The sequence below is a fragment of the Buteo buteo genome, chromosome 9 (assembly GCF_964188355.1).
Source record: "Buteo buteo chromosome 9, bButBut1.hap1.1, whole genome shotgun sequence".
Taxonomy (NCBI): domain Eukaryota; kingdom Metazoa; phylum Chordata; class Aves; order Accipitriformes; family Accipitridae; genus Buteo; species Buteo buteo.
In genome coordinates this window covers 40726564-40751851 of record NC_134179.1, presented here as the reverse complement: position 1 = coordinate 40751851, position 25288 = coordinate 40726564, and the positions used below count along the sequence as shown (strand labels likewise).

General features: G+C 44.5%; 2 protein-coding genes across 3 annotated transcripts in view; one reads left to right on the top strand and one right to left on the bottom strand.

Moving 5' to 3' along the window:
* On the bottom strand, nt 1-20936 carry MEIOC (meiosis specific with coiled-coil domain; the record flags this gene model as incomplete). The annotated part of the gene is made up of 8 exons (XM_075036727.1): nt 1-666; nt 4094-4274; nt 8220-8354; nt 10066-11920; nt 13441-13545; nt 13665-13822; nt 15090-15215; nt 20862-20936. Coding segments are annotated over 8 exons (2859 nt in total), but the record flags the coding sequence as incomplete, so codon positions are not given.
* Nucleotides 20937-21046: 110 nt separating this feature from the next.
* NSF (N-ethylmaleimide sensitive factor, vesicle fusing ATPase) overlaps nt 21047-25288 on the top strand; it is an 81977-nt gene continuing 77735 nt past the window's right edge. For both annotated transcript variants that reach the window (XM_075036146.1, XM_075036147.1), the window contains exon 1: nt 21047-21138. In XM_075036146.1, coding sequence (XP_074892247.1) covers nt 21127-21138 — 12 coding nt within the window. In that variant the 5' untranslated portion in view covers nt 21047-21126. The remainder of the gene's footprint in view (nt 21139-25288) is intronic.

The window sequence follows — 25288 nt, the reverse complement described above, 5'->3', positions numbered from 1 at the left end:
TTAGTCCAATATGGAAACCATTTTTACATCACAATCTTATCTGATACTAACCGGACACCCCATTAGACTACAGTCTTTAAGAATCATTATTTTGAAACCTATTTCCTAAAGCAAAACTAAAAGAAGTTATCAGAAGAGTTGTACACCAGGGTTCCCTTGCAGAAGTTAAATAATGTCTTGGCTGTTAATTAATTAGTCTGATTATTTTTTAAGTTAGCATTCACCAGTTTGGCTTTACAATATTCTGACGCTGACTGTCATGTTAACAGTTTAAGTAGAACCCGAAAGCCCTTAAAGCAAATTCAACTTCTCATCAAGATACAGCTTTAAATATGAATATTAGTAGTTCAAACTTTACAAATAATTAAAAAGAATTAATGTATCAATCATCTCCCATACATACACACTGCAGAGTGTATTTTTGCATGCAACTAGTATTTCATTAGTGCTTGCTTACTTCAGCCCTCTGATTTAGGATGCCACAGTTGTTTGTGTTTTCACACACTTCTTCTTCAGGTGGCTCAGTCTCCCGAAGAGCTTTCTCTGCATCTAGTTTTCCAGCTGAAGATTTCGGTAAGGTCATCTGGAGCGCGCACCAGAGAGTTGTACGTGCTTTACGTGTTGCTACACTCATGTCTTTAATTGCCAAAGCAAGAGCAAACACATCTGCAGGGAGGAAACGGCATTTTAATCTTTATTACACAGGTCATCAGCAAGCACTATTTGGGATTAATTCACCCTGGCAATGCTAAAGAGAGCAGAACTTCTTAGCCCCTTTTTACTGTCTGACTTTGCCTGTCTCTTTATAAGATTGTAAAAGTTGAATCTGAGAAAGTAGTGATTTTTACGCCCTCATACAAAGAGGCATGTACATAGAATTAGGTACTTTGTTAAAGGTCCTACTTAACTGTCACCTGTTATCAGAAGCATGTAAAGCCTTATGGTCAGCTCTGGTTTTGAAACTATTCCATGTACACACATACTAAAGGTATCTCACCCCTTCCTGTGCAAGCTCCTTGCTGAATGTTCACAGCAACCCCTCCACATCCACAAAGGGGATCCTTTGCCCATCTTGCCTAAGAAATTAAGCCAGGTGAAGGAATAGCTCATTTATGGCATTTTATTAAAGCATACAGATCATGTTCTGCAAACATGTCAACCCCCACCACTTTAAAATAAAGAGTAAGGTGGTGCAGTGGTCCATTTATTCAACTGCAATGACTTAATGCATAGGTAATGCTTTGATTTTAATTCCAGCCTGTGTGTGAAGAAACAAATTCAATACCCTCTTCTAGGCACTGGAGTTTTCAGCCAGAACTTGCATGTTATTTTGGGGTAGGGGCACACTCACTCCTCTTGGAGCTGGTTCACACTATGCCATATGCTGGGCTGCACAGAAAGCACGTGTGCACTTGCCTCCCTGCTCAAACACTTCCATGAGATTTGGGAGCAGTGGAAGACTTTAGTCAAAGTCTGCTCTTCCAAGTGCTTGTACTCAGTAAGCACAAGTGCAGTTTCATTTTATTGCAAAAACCTGGCACCCACCTTCAACCAATGTTGTTGGATTCACTGTTCCAGGTGAAAGCATGCCCCTCTTGGAGGTACTGGGGGTGCCTCAGAAAAGGGCAGAATTTGAAGACCTAACCTTATCCCCTCACCACCACTCTTTACCAGCTTGTCTGGCTCTTACTCCCCAGGCTGCTTCCTGTGAAACTCATTCTGAGACATCCTCCTTTCTCCTGCACAGAGTGACTGATTCCTCTACAGTTACCACTGCTAAAGCAGCTGGAAGGAGTGCTACACAAAATTGATTAGGTAACTGTGAAGAATCGCCATGAAAATCCACTTGTCCAACACAAGTGTCAGCTATCCAAAAAATTTTAGAAGGTAGTGTTTGGAAGGATAACTCCAGAGAAATAAAAGGATAAAAAACAGAGTGGGAGGATGTGATTATAAGGTCTTATATTCTCAAAATTCCAATTTCCACACCAAGCTTTGTGGAATCCAGAAGAGACCACAGGAATGGTGTCATCTGGACTGCCTAGAAGAAGCTAAGAAACAAGTGACACATAAATGTGCATCTCAAAGCTGTAAGATATGGTTGGCATTTGGGTCACTACCAGGGAAGAAAGGAAAATTGCATAGTAATAAGGAAGGGTTGTTTTAAAGTCTTTGGCTGAATGCAGTGCCTGAGAGTTACAAATATTAAAAAGGTCTCTTCTCCCCTCAGAAGATGATCTGTAACAGCTATATCCTTCTGAAAGATCCTGAAAACTAAATCTAGGGCAATCTCAAAGCAGAGGTATGCTCAGACAGCCCTGAAAGGCTTGATGGTTGTTCTGGGTGACAGGTGGCACTCCATAAAACCCTTTTTTTGATCATTGTGATTTCTTCCAGAACTTCATTAAGCTGTCAAAAACATTTACAAACAACTGCCAGATACCTCATACAGTTCCATAACTTTGGTGTGTAATAGCAGAATTTTTCAGACCCACGTTGTGCATCAATACAACTGAAAGGAGGCAGCTCAGATCCATCTGCTTCCCACTGAAGCAAATCTGTGTTGCAACTAAAGTGAGGGAGCTGGGAGAAGACAAGACCATGGCTCACGTATGAATTTTGTTTAAATCAAACTTCCTGGAATAGAGGACATAATAGACAGGTCCTGCCTGATAAGACAGATACTTAATATCAGATCAGATGGAATAGAAAGGTGCTGTGGAAACAGGGTTGGGCCAGGGAAGACCTCTTCTCAAACAAAACAAAACTATTAACAAGAAGAAAGCTCTGCCAAAGAGAGGAGATGCACAGCTTCAGGCATTTTCCTCAAGGCTTTCCCAGACATGCAGCAAATATAGTTACAACATTCAATAATCTACTGTTTGAAAAATCCTCCCTAACTGCCACAACAGGCTAACATATCTTGGAGACAGCCAGTATGGAGGATGAGAGGTAGACAAAGAAAGTGCAACCCTTCTAGTTAAGTAATCAGAACCCATTGTGCAAAGCCCACTTCTTTCCCTTCTCAAAGCAGCTGGACCAGGGAGCAGATCCTGAGGTCTGACAGCTACTCCTTCCCAGACTACTCAGTTCCAGAGCTCACTGATCTGGTTAAGAAGTAGCACCAAGTAAAGCCAGCACCAATTATTTTCATGGGCTTCAACGCCCCCCAAGCCCCCTTTGTCTTAACAAGTCACATAATTTTCAATCAAGGTAAAGGGAAACAAGAATGACAGTGAACGGGTGAAAAGAAAAATTGCTATAGTCTATCTTTTGAAGTAAACTTTAGAATTACAGAAGTGCATGACGGGATACCCCAAAGAAGTAAAATAATCCATCTAATTCAGTTGTGGAAAGAAAGGCAGGAAGCGAACAGAGGACTCAGAAATGTAAGAAAGCATCCAACACAAAGCAGTAGGTCAGAGTGTCACAGGTAGCAGGAATTTATTCTGACTCACATCTAAGAGAGAAGGGAATCTGCCATTCTGCCTGTGCACTAGTGAAAGATTAAGCTGAATATTCTGCATATTTTGGATACCATTAAGAATAAAAACATTCTGACCAATACATTTTTGTGTATCCATCCAAAATGTGATTTGTGTTTTATGTCAATCTACAACAGAACATGCTTGAAGAGGAAATCCATTTATAATGCAAGGCCATCTTGGTCTCTGCACAGATTCAGCATGGAGATACCAAAGCAGTTCTACACAGAAATACAGACAGGGCTAGAGGGGTGATGGGAACAGGGATAGGAGGGGCAGGGAGAAGAAAGAAGCAATCGTTTAATATCATCTCCAATCCCAAACTGCATTACAAAAAAAAAAACCCACTACCACTTCATTACTTGCTAGTTTATTAATTGAATAAATGCACTCCAAATTGATTTAACCCATTTATCTCTATAACCCAGTTTTAGTATTCTCTCAAAACCATCATCTAAAACCTGTACAGTCTGCCTTTCTCAAAGCTCTAGACACTGAAAAATAAATTAAAACTTTAATACAAAACCCCTCACACTTTTTTTTTTTAGACTTGCAGTATGTGTAGAATTTTTCAGCTACCTTATAAAAGTACATAAGCATAGTTATACCTCTGTCATCTTGGCATCTGGGAGCTCCTTGCCTCTGTCGATTTGAAGCATTTACAATTTCATCTTTTCTACGCGACTGCACTACATGAATTACCTCCAGATGTTTATCAAGAGCAGTAGAAATGTTAGCATGAAGGGGAGAACTGCGAAGGCGCTCCATTTTTCCAAGTAAAGTCACAACCTAATGAACATTTTACACGTTACAGGAGTTCAAACTATACTCATCTAGACTTACAAGAAAATTAACTAGATTAGGAAGAACAGATTAATGATAACCATTATTTTTTTTTTTTTCGAGAACACTTCATAAAGTTATAGCTGAAGTAGATTTAAATTCTTACCTAGGATTTCTTCTCCGAAACCGAAGCTGTAGAATATCTGGGTGTGCATAGCACAACAGCAAAGCTAAAATATCCCAATATTAAGACACTCAGCTTACTAGTTAATAATAGATATATACAACTTTGAGACCACCATGTAACACGACATGACAATGTGAATTCCTCTGAATCAAGACCACTGCAGTCCTCCCTTTCATCAGCACTCCTACAATTATACGGGTGAAAACCAATCCCACAAAGACCAGCCAGTTTTCACCCGGATTGTCTCCCTGGGCTGCGCCAGTGCAAAGCAACTGGCAACGTGGGAAAGCAGCAGTCTCATTCTGGAAGCTGCTGTGGAACCACACGTGTAGGCTGACTTTCAGGATGGTTACTCAACACTAAAGGAACTCTTTCAGAGAATATCAAGCACAAGCATTCAGAAATAATTCAGTTTTGTTTAGTCAATTGAGAATCTGCACCTTTGCCTTGTTTATCTTACAACAGTCACATTACTATGAATTTCCCCTTGGTGAGTGATTCCTCAACCATTGTTCACAGACCACTGAAGAAAGGTCTGCAGAAAGAGATAAAACTAGAAGTTCTGAAATTGTAATGTTCACTGGGCAATGGCTACACTTGATGACCTACAAATAAGCCTGATGATTAATGGTCATCCACAAGTTAAAAATAAGAAACAGAGGGTCTGGGAGCACAGTGCAAAATGAAGTTCTTGATGCTTCCTTGCAACAGAATGACTGTAGGCTTCCCTAGGAAAAGGGCTGGCATGGAGTTTTTGAAACATAAGGAAGGGTGGCTAACAAAGGCATTTGAACCAGGACAATTTGCCCAATCTGCCCCAAGTATCCTCAGAGGAGGCTGTTGGCCAAGACAGTTATTTTGATAACAGCATCCACAACAGCAGAACAGAGCAGCCACTCCTTGCTAAGGGCTCAGGAGAGAGCATTCAGGAAGGAGCAAGCTCCCACTGCCAGACTTGTCCTGCTCTCCCTTAGATCCGGCAAAAGCCTGGCGGGGGGTGGAACATAGGCAGGAATAAACTGCGCAAGTTACTGTGACAGCAGCAACTACCAATAAACTCAAAAAAATGACACTTCACATTTGTAAGGAAGCTAAGAATTTACAAAAAAGCAAAGGGAGAACTTCACACGAACAACTGAGGAATAAGCCACTAGGATAGGAAACTAATGTTGGTAAGATTGTTTGAAAATCACTAGATTTGTTTCTGAAGAAAAAGCCAGATTTTAAGGAGTGGCATAGTAGGATTACATAAGCAAGTGCAACAAAGTAAGATGAACCTAACAGTCATTTCCCAGCGTTACTTAATACTATGTCCACATCCACAAAAGGACTTACATTCTGAAGACCTTGTTTTTCAGGTACCACAACCTCACCCAGTGGGATCCACAGCTGATAGTTAAATGCCTATGTTCTTTATACTAAGCCTGGGAGCAGTGCCAGGTATCCAAAAGCAAAATCCACAAAAGTCAGCAAAACTGGCCTGCCCCAAGCAACCCAACAGGAACCACCAGAGGCTCAAATGCTCGCTTTCCTGTCCCCTCAGGTTTTTCAGAAGTTCATCCTGCATTCCCAAGAGACCCTTCCTTCCACTTACAACTCAGAAGCATCGACTAAACCTGCCCTTCTCTTGCAAAGCACAGCTGATCCCTTTTGACTGTCACAGGGCTTGCCAAGTCATTTAGATCTTTCACTAGGAAAAGCAGCAAGCCAGCAGTGACACTGAGGCTGACTGCTGGAGTGGCAGGGTCCCAGCGAACAGCCAGCAGAGACACAGACCCTGCAGTCTAGGGGTGAGCATACTCCATGAGATAAGGACTGACATTTCAGGCCCAGCCTTGATGACTGTTTTTCATAAAACAATGTATTTGGAATAGGGACCATAATGCTTTCCTCAGCCCATACAGATAGCCTCACTACTAGAAATAAGCTCCCATTTCCTCTCTCTGGCAAAAATCATTACTAGTCCACAACAAAAGAACTTCAACAGGACAAGCTGAATATCCAGCCTCAGAGTACCCCACAGTGGGGTGACTATAGCATTCTCCAGTTACAACAGAGCTGTGGATTCACACCTCCTCAGAAACAAGGGAGATGAGATACAGTCCACAGAGAGGAGATCCTGGTTTAAAGTTTGTTCTTTGGCTATTAAGTGGTTTTAATAGCTACTGATGATACACTGAAGGAAGCTACTGTCACCTCTCCATCAGCTATGCTTTGTTCTGGAACTGAAAGCAACCACAAGTGGAAGTCTCAAACGATAAAACCAAAGTAAAGTGCGTGACCACCAAGAAGATTTAACTAGATGCTCCACACTATGAAGAGTTAATCCTAGATTCAGCCAGCTCAACATCCACTTGAGCCTTTGTACCAGTGTTTCTCTTTGGCCATCACTAACCTTTTGATGTTAGAATCCAGGTTCAACAGCCCCACTGTGCTTTTAAGCGTTCTTAAAACTACTTTTCAGTTGCTACCTAACAAGTGTCTGAGGTTCTATACCCTGAAGCTTGGTTCCTCAAATGGCTAGAAAAGATGAAGTCCTTTTTTAGATACAGTTTTAAAGTACTAGGACAAGGACAGGCAAGCCTTCTGAAAGTGGAAACTTCCCAACACTGTTCTTTTGGGGTTCATAAAGCAGTAGTTTAAAAAGTGTACACTAAGCCTATCAACACATCTTTTGCTGTACTCTTTACTAGGCTGTATGAACAAAGCCAGGCCACAAGACACATTTCAGCAGGCAGTAAGCAGACATGGCTCCACAGCTTTATTTTACCTTTGCGAGACTGGTAAGAAGGACTGCTTCTTACCACTGCTGCCTTGGGAGTGACTGAGCTCAGCAGTACTGGTGCCTCCAAGAACCAGCACTTCTCAGAACAACAGCTGCTGTCTTTAATCCCACATCCCCTTGCAGGGGCAGGCTTCAGCTCTGCACCTTCAGCCCACATTTCTCCTCCTTCTGCAGCATGAGCATCCTGGCTCTGGCCTCTCTACCTCAGAAGAGCCAGATCAGACCCTTGCTATTCTGCTGGCAGATCAGATAAGCTCTGCCTGTGCTCACCTCCTCCCTCTAGTCTCCCTTGCAGAATTCTGTACAGGCTACTGCCTCACAAAGCAGCATGATACTGCACACTGGCATGATCGTTTGGCCACAGAGTCACAGGCAGCTCAAAAGACACAACTCATGCTTGCCCTACAGGTTATTGCTGCTTAAGCCAAACAGCCAACTAGTAACATAGAAATTCAGGCTGAAGTTGCATCAAATAACCATTCTGCATGAAAAAAATACAAGACTCTCAAGCATATATATATAAAAGTCTTACAAACATTAATTAAACTTGCTTTTCCCCCCGCAAATACTTCCTTTAATACAGTGTCTACAAATCTACAGTGAACATTTCTCTGCTGAGCTGCTCAAAACAGAAGAGCTCAAAATGCAAGCACATCTTAGAGCTGTGCAAGCAGTTAGGCTAGATGACTGCATTCTGGCATCTCATGCACGCTCTTGTACTAGGAACCACATCCTCCTGGCATGTAAACGTGAGCCTCAGCCACTCAGTGGGTTCCCTGGTAACAGCAGCAGTGAACCTGGAGCTGTAGAAATTCTAGCAGGGACTGCTGAAATATTATTCCCTGCATAGCGTTTAAGAACAAAGCTATTTTTGGAAAAGCTGCTCTGATCATCTTACATATCTTATACTAATCTAAGTTCTGTGTGATAAGTTCAATAGATTTTTTTTTATTTATTTTTTTTAAGTCCTACAACTCACTCTGGCTTGTTCACGCAGCTGATCCACAATTAAGCGATCAACTCTTGATGGGTTTGATGTCAGCCTTGGAATCGGAGTGTTGTTAGCACTGGAAACCTTTTTCCCTTGGAAATTCTTAGCAAGAGCTGATTCAGTCTGCAGGAAAACAAAAGAATAACTCCCTAAGAACGTAAGCTGCAAAGTGTGCTTCATTACAGAAACAAGAAAAAATATTAGATATACAGTGTCTTTCCCTTAGGGTTTTGGATTTTTTTTTTTAAAGCAGATAATGAGGATTCAGGCATTTGGGATTTAACCATTTGGTAAGACAATCACCTGTTTTAAGTGAACAACCGCTTTACTCAAACCAGTTCAACTAAAGTAATTATGCCAACATAATGGGTTTCAGAAGTGCTATGTCTTCTCACACTCTGACTACAGCCTGTACTAATTTTGCCTGTGAATAAAATGGAGGCAAGTCAGAATTACAAGGCAAAAGAGAATGAGCAAACAGATGTGGGCCTCACCCACAAAATTGAAATAGAATTGTTTAAGTCAGCAATTAACCTAAGTTTTGTACAGATTAGTCAAACTACAGAAAGCTGCTTTTTTTTTTTTTTTGTTAAAATGAAATCAGATTTTATTCAGCCATCAGAAAATTACTTTGAAACCTTACTGCAAGATTTTAAATTTCAATCTCTCCCAGGCCATTGTTATGTCACTCTGGAACACCTGTAACAACACATAGCTAGCTAAATCTGTTTTAAAATTGCATTTCTTAGATTGTCTTGTAGTGGTTCACATAAACCTGCCGCCTAATTTTCTCCACGCCCTCCTCATCTCAGCACGTGTCAACTCTTTCTCTTTTGCACTTTTCTATGCAAGCCCAGACATCAATCTCCCCTCCTCAAGTCAAGCTCATTGTTACCCTAACCCCTCTATTCAAAGCAACAACTGGCTTTTGGCAAAAAAACCCCGTGTTACATCCCCTCACAATTAAGCTTCTTTTGTTGGATTGGCACAACAGAGCTTCCACAGAGAAGCTGACAGCCAAATGGCCCGGCCCCACGATTCCCAGGTAACATTTGGTCAAGGTTCCCTCTCAGAAAGTCACAGCTCCAGGTCGTTTTTGAATTTCAATACCACCTAAACTGATTAAATTAAGACAGCTTTTACACTCACCAAGGGCAGCCTGAAACACTTCCACTGATGACCAAAAAGGGCAATTACTTTAAGTAGGGCTTCATACAGAACTACCGGAATCTTTTAGTTCAAGTGTTTTAATATTACCCTTTCTTCAGCCTCTGTTTCTGGGGAAAAAAGAGCCCCTTCAAATACATCTTCGGTTTAAAACTTCAGGGAAACAGGAGGCAAGAACACCACATTGAAAGAACTGGAAGTGGAGGGCCTAAGAAATGTCATTAATTCCTGAAAGGATTAAAGTTTAATCCCAATTCAAAACATTAATTATTGGATTTGCTTTCAAAGTTTCTAGATGCATTGTATTTATTGTATTAAAAAAAAAAAAAAAAAGCATAACATGGCTTTGTTAGCCATACCACACACCTTCCCCAACCCCAACACAGACTGAAAAAGTCACCGAATCCCTGCTTTATGTGCAACATTCAATACAACATTAGTCATGCTCCCAACGAGGCTACAAGCCTTCAAAACTTCTGTTTGCAGTCCCAAGTATACACGGAAGCAAACTCTTTTAACTTTGAAGTCTCATTAACCATATCAACTCAAAAGTGAGAATTACCCATGACCTCTAACTGGACTGATTAGGATGAGATCTACATAAAATCTGTGATATTGCATATTGATTTAGGTTGGGTTTTTTGGTTTTGGTTTTTTTTTTTTTTACCTTCTTTCTTTCTTTCTCCAAAGCTCTCCACTGTTCATAACATTCTTCGAGTCTAACATGAAGTTCGCTGGCAGGCCCACTACGGGTTTTGACTTGCCTTTGAAATCCAAATGCTGGTACAAAACCAGAAAAAGAATTGTCACCATACATCTTATCATTAAAATAAGGGTAGAAGCGTTTTAAGTCATCATGGGAGAACAATTCATGAGAATCCATCAGAGGGACAACGGAACGGCCAAATAGATGAGCTGATCTCAGTGGGAATGCACTTGAACCAAGCTGCTGCTTACGTCTAAAGTCACCCATCACGCAATTGTTGCAAAAGCTTGGAGCCTGTAGGCAAGTCACAGGATTGACGCCATTGCTGTCTCCGCTCCCCTGCCTGAGATTAAGCTGACCCTGAGACTCCATTAAATCTTGGTACATGTTCTGCAACAACCCATCTGCATGTTTTTGTCCTTCCAGATCATAACGCTTACTGCGTGGCTTCAACTGGAAACGGTGTTTGTTCGTATTTTCAATGATCCCAAACTGCTGAGCTGAATAATTGTCACAGAATCCGTTTGGCTGCTTTAATTTCTTTTCACTTAAATACTCAATGACATTCTCTTCTCCACTTCTAACTAGTGCTTCCATGCAAGCAGCAGACCGAGCTCGTTCTGCAGTATTATAACCAAAATCAAGACTCGAAAAAACCGAAGGATTCTCTTGACAGTACTTGTGAAATAAATTACTATTTAAAGGGAAATTTGAAGATGGTAACTGAAAAAAATCATTAGAATGACTGGAATTTTTTGGAAAAGCAGGTAAATGATTATTCAGTTTCAGCAAAGGACTTGGATTCTGAAAGGGGACAGAAGCAGTGGTTTTAGTTTGAACGTTCATCCAAGCTGGCCTTACATTAGCAGCTGCTGAAAGATTTACTGAGTTTGGTAATAATGGAAGTGATTTACAGTATTCAGAATTCTGAAGATCAGACTTTGAAAACTGCTGCTTTTCTACACCATTTGCACAGTCACTATTCCCTGGATAAGCTGCAAAAGACTTCAGTCCATATTCAAATTTTTGCCCAAAATCAGTGCAGAATGAAGCTTCATTTGCAAATTGTTTTTCTGATAGAAGTCCTACAGCCTTGGGAAATGTAAAGTTTTGCTGATCTGAAATTCTATCTTCTATTTTTTTCTGAGTTCCTGATTTAACTTGAAATAATTTAGTATACGGTTCTGTGTCCAGAGATGGTGCCTCAGTAGTTCCATTTACTAACTTATTTTCTTGGAGGCTACAATTGGTGCTCTTGTTAGGCTTTGCTTTACTAGCATGAGAATATTCAGTGTATCTAATATAATCTGCATTTTCATTGTATCTGTGAAACTGTGGAAGAAATGTTTCTGCCTGCTTTTGGTGCAACTGTGCATCTGTTCCTCTGGGACACACCTTCTCCCTTCCATAAGAATAAGCATCAGCTCCTGAGTCTTTGATTACTTCCGAATACCCAAATTGGGGTGTAAAGGTGTTTTTTACGTATGGATAGTTCTGATACATGGATGTTGTCTTAATATTCTCATTAGTCTGCATGTTGCAACAGTTGGCATGATCATTCCTAGAAGGGTATAAACACTGCTCTTCAAGGTCTATGCCAGTACACCCGTGATAACATTCATCTACTTTTTGCTGTGATGCAAGATTACCACTTTGCAAGTACTGTTTTTCAGCAGCAGATACAGATTCGCTACTATAAAACCCCTGTTGTGAGACAGCTCCAACTGGTCTTTTAGTTTCTGGCAACAGGTCATGGTGGTCTACGATTTTGGTTGCATTCATGGGCCATACTGGCTTTAAGTTGGAAGGGCAGGTCCTTGAAAAAACAAGAAATACACGCATTAGATTCTCATCTGTGGTGCTCCTCTTCCATGCCCAAATGCAGGAAAACGTTTAAAACCCAAATTCTTCCCTCAACCATTTCTTCTGATTGATTCAACAATGCCTTACTCCAGCTTCTATCCACTACTGTCATCTTCGCAGTTTCCCTTAACTAGATAAGAAAACTGATTCTGGCTTGTCTAAATCCACCCATATACCTTAGGAGCTGCCTTCAAGCTGTGATATGTACATACCAAATTATGGTCAGTCAATCCTGTCAAGGGATTTGACTATTCATCACCACCAAAATACTCCTGGTTAAGCAACAAGTTAAAATAACCAAACTTCTGAAACTACCCACAACCTTCCAAAGCCATGTCTTAGCACTCCAGACAAAACACTACTCTGTATCATCTTGCCCGCTGCTTCAGAATCGCTTGTGTTTTACACTGGCTTACACTGCTTCCTGCAGGTAAATCAAGAATAAGCATCTCAGCACATTTCCTTTCCTTCCACTAATTACCATGGATTAACGCAGGACAATCAATCAATCACCGACTGTCAAGGAAAACTGTAAACAGACTAAGTAAAAATGGAATTGTGCCTGGAAGTCACTACAGTCACAGCCAAATTTGGCAGTACTGAAAATGGAAATCCAACCTTAACTGTCTGAAGCAAAGGAATTAGAAAGATCTCTTGATCAAGACTGACTCTCTCTAAAGTTTTCCCTCACTTCAGACACGTAACTCAGCACACATACAGAAATAATTGGAATTTTGGGAGGAGACAGAATGGAAGAGTGGTGCCTGGCTTGGGAACCTTGAGAACTGAGTTCTCTTTCTTATCCCTTAGACCTAGAATGCTCAGATTCAGGCAAAAGACAGTGAGCTCTCTAAGTATCTCGGGGATGCTGGATCTGAATCCTTCTGTGTCAATCTATTATGACTATCTAATAGTTTTTTTCTAGTGCTAGAATATAGGCATAATAAATCTGACATTTAGATATGCAGATATTGCTCAGGTAGCACTAACATCAAGAAACATTCACTTTGCATGGAATTCTTCTCTCCTGCCAGTTCAGGAAAGTGTGAAAGAGTATGATTTCATGTTTTGTATATTCCTTCTGTGAACTGAAATTAATTAAGAAACAAACCTGAAGTCTGGATTTGATCTTAATCTAAAAAAAAAATTAATAGGCAAAGGAATATATTCAAGGAGATTTATTTGAATACAGCATTTCACAATGCTTGTTAAGGACTTATTTAAAAAAAGCCAGTTAAAAAGTTCTGTAAATACCAGAAAGCCAGAAGCTACCATGTAATCCAAGTACCTAGATAAAAGCTTTAAAGTATCACGAGCGAAATAAGGGGGAGGGAAGGGAAACCGTAAAGAGCATGAGGACTTGCCAGGAGCAGATGCAAAGATGACTAACAGAACACAGATACTGAGATCAGCAAGGGTAGTTTTTGTCAGAGGAAGAGAATGCCAGCAGTGCTTGCATGGCAACACACTCACCCCTCAGCACAATATGGCTGCGATTTATCTTGTTCTTCCAAGATGTTAGACACAAGTCCATATAAATCCGTTTCACTGCCATAATCATTCCTTTCAGGCTGCAACCTGAAAATGAATTGCATATTAATTAAAACGATTACTTCATTCAAAATATTTCATAAGTTAAACAAAAAAATATAATCCATCTGCTCCATCAACACACACATTCTGTCAGAAATGACTACCTGGACTTCATATTAATCTGGGAAGCAGCAGGCTGCTTAGTATCATCTCCATAGGTAGACCATGGTGCATATAAAAGGGAGGAGTCCACCGGTGCAGCGTAGTCTGATGTTGAAAGGGAAGAACTGTAGGTCTGAGGTAGCTCTACATTTTCTTCATTCTGCGTTTTATGTACAATAAAAGCATTGATTTTAATATTAAATACATCACATGGTCATTTCATCATTCTACGGAGTTGTACCTGAGTTCACTTTTGGAGTAACCAGAGCATGAGAAGCAAGCAAGCCACATACTTTTTGACATAACGCTACAGATAACTTCTGCTGGTGACTGCCCAGGCATATACGCATAGGACTAAAAATTTCAGGCCATGCCAGCGTAAAACGTCTGCACCAGTTTCTAACAGATAATCACTGACAGGAGTCAGGTGATGTCCCCTTCCCCCCAATCAGTACAGGTTATTTACGCTACTGAAGAAAACTTACAGCCAATCTTTCTCTAGAGAAAAGGTCTTCTACCCAGTTTAAGTGAAAAGGAACATTTCCTTGTGTGGTTTAAACATGGTATGCTTTCTTAGCTCTTAGCAAGTGAAAAAATGAATGGTGCTTTCATAGGGTTAAACGTTAAAGATACACTCCTTTACAAAGCAAAGTAGTCTAGCAGTTACAGAAAGCGACACACAAAACCATGTTTTATTCCCAGTGAGGCTTTCTGCCTAACTACAGGCAGGTCTTTCTATTTCACATCTCAGTTCCCCATGTCTGTAAAATACTTCTGTAAGCGAAAAAAGACGCCCAGTTGCCGGACTGAAAGACATGGACGAGCAAAGCCACATGTATCTCGGATAGAGTAAGTAATAGGTCTGTTCTTGAAAGTACTGGCAATGACTTTTCATTCATTTATTTGAGTCTTTTACCTCAGTGAAAGTTTATGAGTACAAAAGGCAAACTGAAAAGAGAGATCTGATGTACTTAACAGTCATGGCATTTTCTACTGGTCAGACTAAGAACCCCCTGCTCAACAGGCTGGTTTATACGAACGTTTGGACTCTGTATCTGTGGTATGCCATAGAAATATCTGTTGCAATACCTAAGCTTCTGCTTCTTACTGACTTCTGAGCTGTCCTAAAAATAGTCATTTGCTCCTCACTTTGTCTACAATTGTTTATGGTAACAGAAGAATAAAGAACACAGTGAAATACTGTTTTACGAAACACCACATATTCCTTCATCTGTGACTATTAAAAAAGTCACTGTCCTTTCTGATGAACGTTACCACCATGGACATTTATTATCAATGTATCAAACATGGTGATATATGCTCACTGGTATAAGCAACTATATTAGAAATATTTTTTGACCATTTTGTTTACAAACAACCCAAACTCTTACACAGATATAAAAAAATTCATTTATAATCAACTGAACCTGTGATTTGTAGCAACCATATAGCGAGCCAGCGCCTGTCATTACGTTACTGAATACATCGGTCAGCCTCCCACCAGCTTCTGTGCTACTCCAGCAGCGACTGCCACCTCTGGACGCAACTTTAGGCTATACAAGACAAGGAAAAACAAAAGTGGTAGGACATAATTATACATAGAACTGAGAGTTGGGGATTTTATACCAACATTAACTTCTTTAACACTTTAATCCACCTGTGAATTCTGTTCCACCTGAGTTTTCAAGGAATTAGTTCTACATATTGACATTATAACATTTTCATACTTGGCCTCAGAGAAAAGCTCAACCCAACAAACCACAAGAAATTCACAACGTGTTTAGAGACAGAGGAAGCACAGATTAAGAGGAAACCTGCATTCTCTCCATTTACACTAGCTGCGCTTCCAAAGGGCTGAACCACCACACAAGAACATCAACTACAGAAGTGGGAGAATTATCATCCCTTTTACCAACAGCAGCAGAAAAGTTATTTAGCCTTCTGCGCATGGCTAGACACCTCTCATCCTTTCATGGCTGTTCCTATTACATTGTTTACATTACATGAATGCACGTACATGCATTTTCAGATTTCAGGAGCTAGAATTTTGCTATAAAACACATACTAGGAGCCACAGTGGAAGCTTGTCCCATTCCATAACTACGGGAGAAACAACTTCCACCTAAGAAAGACCCCTCTCCCCATCACCAACCTGGAAGTGCTCAGAAATAGGTGGCCAGTGGGAGCAAGGTATGAAAACAAAACAAAGAGTTAGGCATCTTTTCTTCCCTTCCTCAGAAGGTGAGGTACACAAGGAAAATTTCAAGTTAAAATAAAACTGACTAGCTAAAACCTCCTTTAGTTCACAAATAAAAGTGACATTATTTGCATAATATTTAAAATATTACTGTAGCAGCTCACTTGAAATGCTTACTAAATTCAGAAAAAGTTCAAGTTTCACAGGGCTAGCATTCTGAAAGTATTCTGAATAAGCACTCCTCTTTCCAAAAAATTGTTCTTCTATAGCTACCTAAGGATGAAAACAGGCTCTACATCTAACGTACACGGTCTGCAGCATGATCTTCCCTCTAGTTTACGCCACAGTTACACCAATGTATTAACACAGTTTTTCTCAGACACTTTTTACAAATATGTGAACACGCAAAGCTACAATTAGTGTGGAACACAGCTCCCTTTCTTACACTAGTTATGCCACATTTTCTCCTTAGTTATCTCCTTGTTCAGTAAGGACACCTAGCACTTACATGACGTACGAGCTCAAAGAATTAAGTACAACAAGCTGATACAGATTTGAGACACCCCCCACACACCATACGCACTCATTTTTTTCCCAAATGGAACTTTTTGGCGACACTTGTTTTCCCACCACTTCTGACCTCAGTTTCACAGCACCCGTTACCACAAGACAGGCCCAGGCCTAGACGGCCCCAGGCGGCCCCACACAGGACGGCGCTGCCCGGCCGGGGCAGCAGACAGCCTGCGGGGGGAAGGGCGCGAAGCCTAGCCCAGCCTCAGCCCTGCCCGGTTACCGACGCCGAGGAGAAGGCCCAGCCCCGGGACAGCTCCAACCATCCGCTGAGTTTCTGACAGGAAGAGCTGCACGGCCCAGCCTCTCCCCAGCCCGTAGCGCGGCCCCGTCCCTCACCTCCATGAGAGACCCCCGGGACAGCGGCTGCCACCGCAGCTATCGGCAGCGCGCGCGGCCGCCCCTCCCGCGCGCCGCCATGGCGGGCCGCCTGAGGCGAGGGGCGGCCGTTAGCCTCGCGCCGGGCCAACCACCGCCCCGCGCGCTCGAGGGGATTGGCCAGCCCCTGAGCCGCCTGGCCAATGAGGAGCCACTCGGCACCCTCGCACCTCCCCGCACCGCGTGACCCTCTCTCTTCGCCACGCGGTTATTCGACATCGAGAGCCTACAGCTAGGCTCACGGTAACGGAGCTTTATTTCTATTGGCCCCTATCCGCCAATGAAAAATCACCTCGCTCATCCCTCCCGCCAATGAGGAGCTGCGGAACCGTTGTTCACCCGGTCACAGCGCCGCGGCCGTTGAAGCGGTCTCGACCCCGCTACTTCCCGCCCCGGGCGCCGTCCCGGCATCTGCCCTGAGAGCTGCCCGGCTGCCATGTCGGGGCAGGGGGCCCTCTCAGCCCCCCGGGCCCTGTCAGCGAGGCTGCCCTCAGCTGCTGCCACCCCGTCTCCACGCTAGGACAGTCCTGCCCACAGCCGCACTGCCCCCCGAGACTCCACAGTCCTGTGCATCGCCCATGAGAGCAAGGGGAAACCTCCTCACCAGTGACAGAGCAGTCCCCGGTCTCAAGGCCTGCTGGGCTGAGAGCCTGCTGAGGAGTTGTCATTAACTCTATCCCAGCCAAAACCACTGCAGCAAACAGCCAAGGGTGCCCCAGAGCCCCGGGGTGCTGGGTTGGAAGGAGAAACCCCAGGAAACCTGATGGAAAAGGGAGCCCAGTTCCAGCAGCAGGGTCACTACGCTGCCAGCCTTTGTTTCTTTACACTTCTTGTTGCTGCTGCTGGTTTAGATACTCTGCCAAGCGTACGAGTATCACTGTTTTCACTAAAAAGGACTAAGGAAAGCCTAAAAGCCCTGAAACCAAACCATACTCTTGTATTCACTTCTCAAGCTATTTTGCTTTTCAATTCTCAAGCTATTATGGTTTTCACTTCTAAGCTATTTTTACGGAATCTAGGGACATAATTTTTGCTGCCATCTCTATTTGGGCAGATAAAGGCAGTACATGGATAACTTCATGACGATAGAGGCATCATTTTTTTATGAATTGTGGGCATTTGTGTTGTGATACATCTCTCTCATTTCCCAGCGCAAGCTGCCCTCCAGCCTTCTTACTCCCTTCAGCGTGCTACCAGCCAGCAGGTTCACAGGGAGGTTAGTGGGACGAGCCTGGGGAGCCGGATCCTGTCCAGTGTGCCTTCCTAAACCCACCCAGGGAGCACAGCCACCCTGCTGCCCCGGATTCAGGATGCAGATGTTGTGTCTGCTGGAAATCAGAGGTCTCACTCCAGGAGATCACGGGCATGTGGAGGGGTCAGCCCTGAAGGTCTCTCGGCTCCATAGTGTGCACGGTCCCCCTGCTTCATCTCTTGCTCCCTGCCCCGGGGAGGGGCTGGCTGTGGGGCAGAGCTTTGGGACATGCCCCGGTGAAGGTGCTGGCCTGGTTCAGAGCCTTGTGCCCAAAGCTTCTCGAGGTGTAGGCCTGTTGGCTGGGCAGACAAACTGCAGCTGGAGCTCAGGACCAAGCGGGGGTGGGCTGGGGTCCCCTTTGGTCCCAGACCCGAAGAGGAACTGATTGGTGCAAGCTTCACGTTTGGTTTGGGGAGCTTTGCTTTGTTTTTTTTTCCCCTTTGAAATGGTGATAGGTGAGGGAGCACGGCTTCGCCATACCCTCACCTATTTCCCTACAGATTCAGGGGTTGTATTTCCTGTGTTTGTTTCTGCAAGAGACTCCTTCAAGGCCACATGGCAGAGAGATTTGGGAAGCTCTGAGTGGTGAGAATCCCCGCAAAATTGTATCATTCAGCCGGAGTTCGCTGCTGGGGATGCAGCAGCAGCAGCCTCCTCCAGTGAAGACCCTCCAGGCCAGACACCTTTACCAATTGCAGAGGAAAATGCTGTTTTGGCAGACACGGGTGTTCCCCTGTTGGTCTCACAGCCTGTTTCACATGTAACTGAGGCTGGGAAGCAAATCCCCTCCAGCAAGAACTGCCTGGCAGTTACCTGCCCAAAGCCAAGGGGTTATTTGCAATATTTAACAACCACTCTTCAGAGATGTTTCCCCTGTGCAGTGATTTCTATTGAGGAAGGGATACAGACAGAGAAACTCTGCTCAGCTGCTGTGCAAGCAGGAGGAACACCATCTCACTGGGGGAAACCAAATTCTTGCACTGTTTAGGTCTGCCCACAACAGATTTAGGTATCGACCCCATTTCTTTATCCACTGAATCCTGTACTCATACTCTGCACTGAGGTACATCCATAGCCTGAGGTATCGACCACTTTGGCTCACTGCATTAAAGTGGTCCCCTGAGTTTTCCATGAACTTGGCATTTCCCTCTTGGTTACAGCTGACATTGCTACCCGTTCAAAGCAGCAAACTGGCAGTTAAAATCAATGTTAATATTTTATTATGTTGTCAAAGCCCCACGCAGGAAGCTGATGTGAAAGGTTGCTAATGCATTAAAACTCGCTCCCTGAATTGATTTCCAGGCTGTTGAGGTCGGCTTTGGAGACAGTATTGAACCTTGCTTTGGAGTCCAAGTGTTTGCCGCCTTTCTCCCTCAAAGCAAAGTCAAGACTGAAGACGATAATTGGAATTTCATTCTCCTGCAGAACATTACACAGGGGGACACTGCTCTGTGAACAAGCTATTTTTATCTCTCAGCATGAGACAGTTTATTCAATATGATCTGTTGCTCTTAAGAGTGAAGCACTATTTCAACCAGATCCCAGGAGTGGGCCCCCATATGGATCCATATCCAGAAGTCTGGCTGCAAACATTCAGTAAGTGCTCAAACAGGACCAGGCTACACCAGCTCTGTGTAGAAGCAAGAGCTGCAATGAGCAGAAGACACCCATCTTGTGAGCAAAGGCCTAGGAACAGGCTTTAGAAATCCCAAGCCCTCCTTACCAAAGAATGAGGTTAACTCCAGGCTTTCATATGTACTGAGACACCAGAGTAGGAGCTCTAAGCTCCCATTATCTGTCTTTCAGGCTCGCACACCCCTGTAATTTGGAGCACAAAGCATAAAAACATGCCGTTAGTATAAACCAGATGCTGTTGAATGGAGAGCCACTTCAGGAAAAAAGGTAAGCCATTAGATGTACTGTCGCGGTAGAGACGGACACGACAAGTAATAGATCATGCAAAATGGCTACTTTATTGTTCTAACACACCTTTTTATACCCTTCTTTTGAGTATGTGTTAGTATATGATTGGTTTGGTTAGTAACTAACAACTCATGATTGGTGAGTTCGTTAGGACGGTTCTTCTTATCACTATCTTGTTTTTGTACTGGTCTTCTCGGATCTTTCCAGACTCTCAAGGATACACTACAAGCTGCTCAAGGTCGCACTGTTCTCGAACTGTCAGGAATTCCGTAGGCTCGTTGCATCCCCCGACAATGTACTATCAGAGGAGGCCACAGCACCCCATTTAAAGTAGCTGCTCTATTGGTGCATTGCCTATCTGGAGCAGTTCGACAGATTTTAAGTCCCTTTTTTTCCACAAAGCACTGTAACCTGCTCACTGAACGCTGTTTAGGACTCCATGCTCAGGGGCCCAGAGACGTGAGAGGTCTCCAGGCCCTGACAGACCCCTACCGATGCCAGTCCTCCTGCGGGCAGGGGGGTCTGCCGGGAGGCCTGTCTCCACTCAACCCTGGCTCCGCAGGGCTTAGCCCAGGCCGGCAGCCCGGCAGCCCGCGGCCCCACCTGACGCCTCAGGCCGCCGCCCCTTCCCTCAGGGCAAAGCCTGACCCATCCGGCCCCCAGCCGGCGGCACACCCAGTGTCCCCAGCCCCGCTTGAGGCCGGCTCTCCGGCCCCCGAGCCCGAGTGCCGCCAGCGGGCCGCCCGTTACCGGAGGCCGGGAGACCCCAGGTCGCAGCACCCCCTCGCCCGCCCGCCGTGAGGAGATCCGCGGCTCCTCCCACAGCGCCCCGCCCACGGCCCAACCGGCCAGTCCCAACAGCGCTCCCAGCTGACGTACCGCAGAACACCCTCCCCCCCTGCCTCTAGGCCAATGGGCGGGCGCTACCGGGAGACGGCCGTCGGAGCCTGGACGCTAAGGCCAGAACGGCCAATCCGGAGCCGCCGGCCGTGAAGTGGGCGTCACCGCCCCGCGGCCCTCAGGGACCCGCCCAGCCCGGCCGTGGCGCCTGCGCTGCGCCGCCCCCTGGCGGCTGCGGGGCGGGAACGTCGCTGCGGCGCGGCTGGCAGGCGGCGCGGCGCTGCGGGCTGGGCGCAGCGGCAAGATGGCGGGGCGGGTAAGTGGCGGTGGGGGGGAACAGGGACGGACCCTTCCCGCCCTCGCCGCTAGCCACCCCCCGCTTCCTCCTTCCGCTACCTCTTTCCCCGCTACCCCTCTCCGCTTCTGCTCCTCGCTGGGCGCCGGGGTAGTTCGGTGGCTTCTCGCAGCCCCGCTGCCGGGGTGGTCGTTCAGTCCTGGGGGTGTGTGGGGTCTCCTGAGTGTGCTGTGAGGCCGTGGTGACCCCACCAGTGGTGTGGGGGGCCCTGAGGGCGCTGTGTGGCCCCTCTCCCTGTGGGGCAGAACAGTAGGGTCCCCCAGGGGTGCCGTGAGGCAGAGGTGGCCCCTTGGTGATGTGGGGTGTGGGACAGGACTGTGGGGTTCCCTCAGGAGCACTGTGAGGCCAGGGTGACCACCCTCCCTGTGGGTGTGAGGCAGGATTTAGGGTTTCCTAAGGGTGCTGTGAGGTTGCGGTGGCCCTGTGGGATGCAGGGCAGGATTTTAGGGTGTCCTAGGGATGCTGTGAGGCTGTGGTGACCCCTCAGTGCTGTGGGGTGAGCCTCTAGGGCTTCCTCAGGAGCACCATGAGGCTGGGGTGACCCCTCTCCCTGTGGGGTGTGGGGCAGGATTGTGGGGTCCCCTAAGAGTGCTATGAAGTCCTAGTGATCCTCTAGTGCTGCTGTCAGGATTTAGGGTTTCGTAAGGGTACTGTGAGGCTGCAGCAGCCCTCAGGCCCTATGGGGAACAGGGCAGGATTTTAGGCTGCCCTAGGGGTGCTGTGAGGCTGTAGTGACCCCTCTCCCTGTGACTTGTGGGGCAGGGTCCTCTAAGCACGTTGTGTAGAGGGGCCTCTAAGGATGCTGTGAGAGTGGGGTGACCCCTTGGTGCTGTGGGATGTGGGGCAGGATTGTGGGATCCCCTGAGGGGCCTCCATGAGGCTGAGGTGACCCCTGTCTCCATGGGGTGTGTGGCAGCATTTTAGAGTCCCCTAAGGGGGGACTGAGGCCCTGGTGACCCCTCAGTGCTGTGGGATATAGGGCAGGCACCTATGGGTGTAGGGTTCTTTGAGGCCCTAGAGACTCCTCTGCCCTGTGGGCACCAGCCAAGCATCATCCTGTGATGTGGGTCTAAATGGTGTTGTGTTAAAACACACTTTAAGGGTTGTGCAGTGGTTTTATTCTGTATTTGTTTAAAAAAAAAAAATCCCTTATCGGTGACTCTTAGATAACATCAGCAAGTGGCCAAAAAGGTCTTAAAATGTGAAGTAACAGTCTTGTCTCTCAAATCAGTTTTTGCAGTGCCCTGTATATCCCTTCTGTGTTCAGGTGTCCATCTCCAAGTGCCACAAGATGCGGTTAAGATTGCTGTTCTCTTTGCTGTGAGCTCAGTCATGCTTTGCTGGATATCAGCTTGTGAAAGTCACATTTTTCATTAATGTGTGCTTAAGGCTGAAATCTTCTGTCTTGGCCAAACAATTCAGTGATTGAGATCTTGGGGAATAGGTTTTCTCAGGTTTTTGTATTATGGTTTGTCTGATGGATACAACGACAGATGGTGCAGTGGTGTGATGCAGAGCAATGGAGGTTAGTTAGAGCAGTGGTGAGAAATTTGGCCCGGTGATAAGCTGTGCATCACAGGTGAGCAGATCTACTCAAGTGCCACCTTTAAATTGCTGCTGATTAATTTAGAAAAAAAATCGCATGTTATGCGGTTTCTTTCTTGTTAAGAGCTTTTCTTCTGTCCCTGCTCCAGATACATGGTCTCGCTTCCTTGCACTTTTTTCTTCATTCACCCTTTGCAGCTAACCCAGGAGAAATTGGTGTGTTTTGACTACTTTTTTTTTTTCAGCTTTCTGTTTCTGGAAACAGGAGCCCATGCTTTTATCAGTGGTACAATCATTTTAGCCATAATGAACATTGTTCTGAGACTCCTCGTAGCCTAAACCAATATGGCTACAGTGGTCTTGTCTTACCCCCTGCTCAGTTGCTTCCCTGAGCCTTTTCAGCATGCTAAGTTGACAAAGAAAACTATCTATGTATTTTGAGTTAGTTTTGAGTTGTCCTCCTGTGCTGGAAAGGCTCAGTGAATGGTCTGAGTGCTGGAGGTGGTAACTGGGGATGTGGGGAGGAAGGACAGAGATCAGACCCAACGTTTTCCTGCTGCTGTGAGGTTTTGTGCTACTAAACACCTGAAAAAATGTGCCTTTATTTGGCCACCTTGGAAACCTGGTGGAGGAAAGGAGGGATTTATGCAAATTTAAGAGAAAGATTGGTGCTTAATTGTCTCCTAATCTGACAATTCGAGTGGGTGATGCTTTCCTTGGGTTACCAGGAAGCTTCTTACTATTCAGTGTTTTCATGATTTATCTACAAATATAGTTGCAGAATTATGAGATTATTTAATGCTGTAAAGAGAGTTCTTAAGCAAGGTGTTTAATACCACTTTCTGAGCTTGATCCAGTCTTGGAGCGTGTTGAATGCTGTTAATGTAAATTAACAAATGAGTTGCCTGCTCCCTCCAGCTTGCACGTGGGATAGCAGCAGCTCTGAAAAGGATGCAGAGGTCGGGGTGAGCAAGCAACAGCGTACATTTCGGATGTGACATTGGAGCTATTGTGATCCTTGTCTGTATAAATAAGGAATAGTAGGTAGGAGGGTGGAGGTGTGTGATATCTCTAGGTACAACAGGTGAGTCTGATACTGGAACACTGATACTATTCTGTTGTCAGCATTTTTAAAAGGTGCTTAAACCTGGAGAATGGGTAGAGAAAGCTTCAGTGACTACTTCTGACCTGAAAAAATGTCCTGCAATGCAATTTAGAGCTTAGTCTCTTTTATTAGACTCATGTGATTTGATTTGTGTATGTATACTTTTACAAGGAGAAATGAACGGCTTTCCTGTTGTAAAAGAGAGACAAAATCTTTAAACTTCTAGTAACATTTTAAATAATTTAGACAATTGATAAGCCAAATCTTATTAATTGCCTAGTGCTGTTGCAGGTATATTACTCTACCCCCTTAATTGCACTGGGTTTCCTCAATTGCAAGGAAGAGACAGTGATTAACGGTGATTGAAGTTTACAGGAAAAATAGTTTATGGTGATTAGAAATAATGGCTGTTTCTGTTATAATTTATTCTGTATCTCTCTCTGCATGGTAATCATTAGGCATGCAAACAGAGCACTTAGTCTTTCCAAGACATCAGCCAGCATCTGCTACAGAAGAGGAAATGGCATAAAGCTGTCTAGCTGCATCCGTAGTTGGTTATGGATCCCTTGTACCAAGACTGGACTCCTGGAAGTTAACTGGTTCTGTCTGTAGTGGACCTCTGGAAGTTAGCTGGTGCTGTCTGTAGCTAATTGATTTGAACCTCAGGAAGTAGTTCTCAAAGGGATGTAGAAAGGCCAGATGATTTCTCTGCCTTGTTCCAGCCAGTGTCAAGCTGTTGATCCAGAATGAGCTGCGTTTCTGGTTGTGCTGTAGAATACTGGAGAGCTATACAGAGAAATGGTATAGGAAATGAAACAGGTCTATGTGGCTGCAGCTTTACTCTTGCAAGCTGACAGGAGGCCTGGCTTTCTTCAAAGAGGAAATCATGTGTGCTGAATGTTGATATGGTAGCATGGATGTTGGTGATGATCCCCTATCAAAGAGGCTGGTGTCTTTTTCTTTAAGGAATATTAAAGTTTTGTAATAGCTGCAACTTGTATAACAGTTCATGATGATTAGAAATGATGGCTGGTTTATATGGTATAAATGGTATAACATCTTAATTTTTCTTTATTTGCTATTTGGGACTCATTTGGAGTGGTATTGCCATTAGCCCATTGATAGGAGACACTTGCCTGTTTGCTTCTCAGAAGAGATTCACATCTGTATTGGGCTGGAGATTATTTTGGTTTCGCTCAGGTACTAGTAGATGTTGGTTTATCTTGCAGAACTGTGCCGTAACTCCTCTAGAAGAGCCTGTGACTTGAGCAGAAGATTCCTGATGTGTCGAAATCAACTGTCACATTGAGAGAGTGTAGCAGTAGTGGGAAGAGTGGTGAAGGACATACTGTATCCCTTGGTGTTTCATGGTGCTGAAGACATTGCTGGACTAATGCATTCTCTCTTGTACTCCTTGCAGTCAATCCCAGGGCAGTTTTAGGTCGGATAATTCGGTAGAAA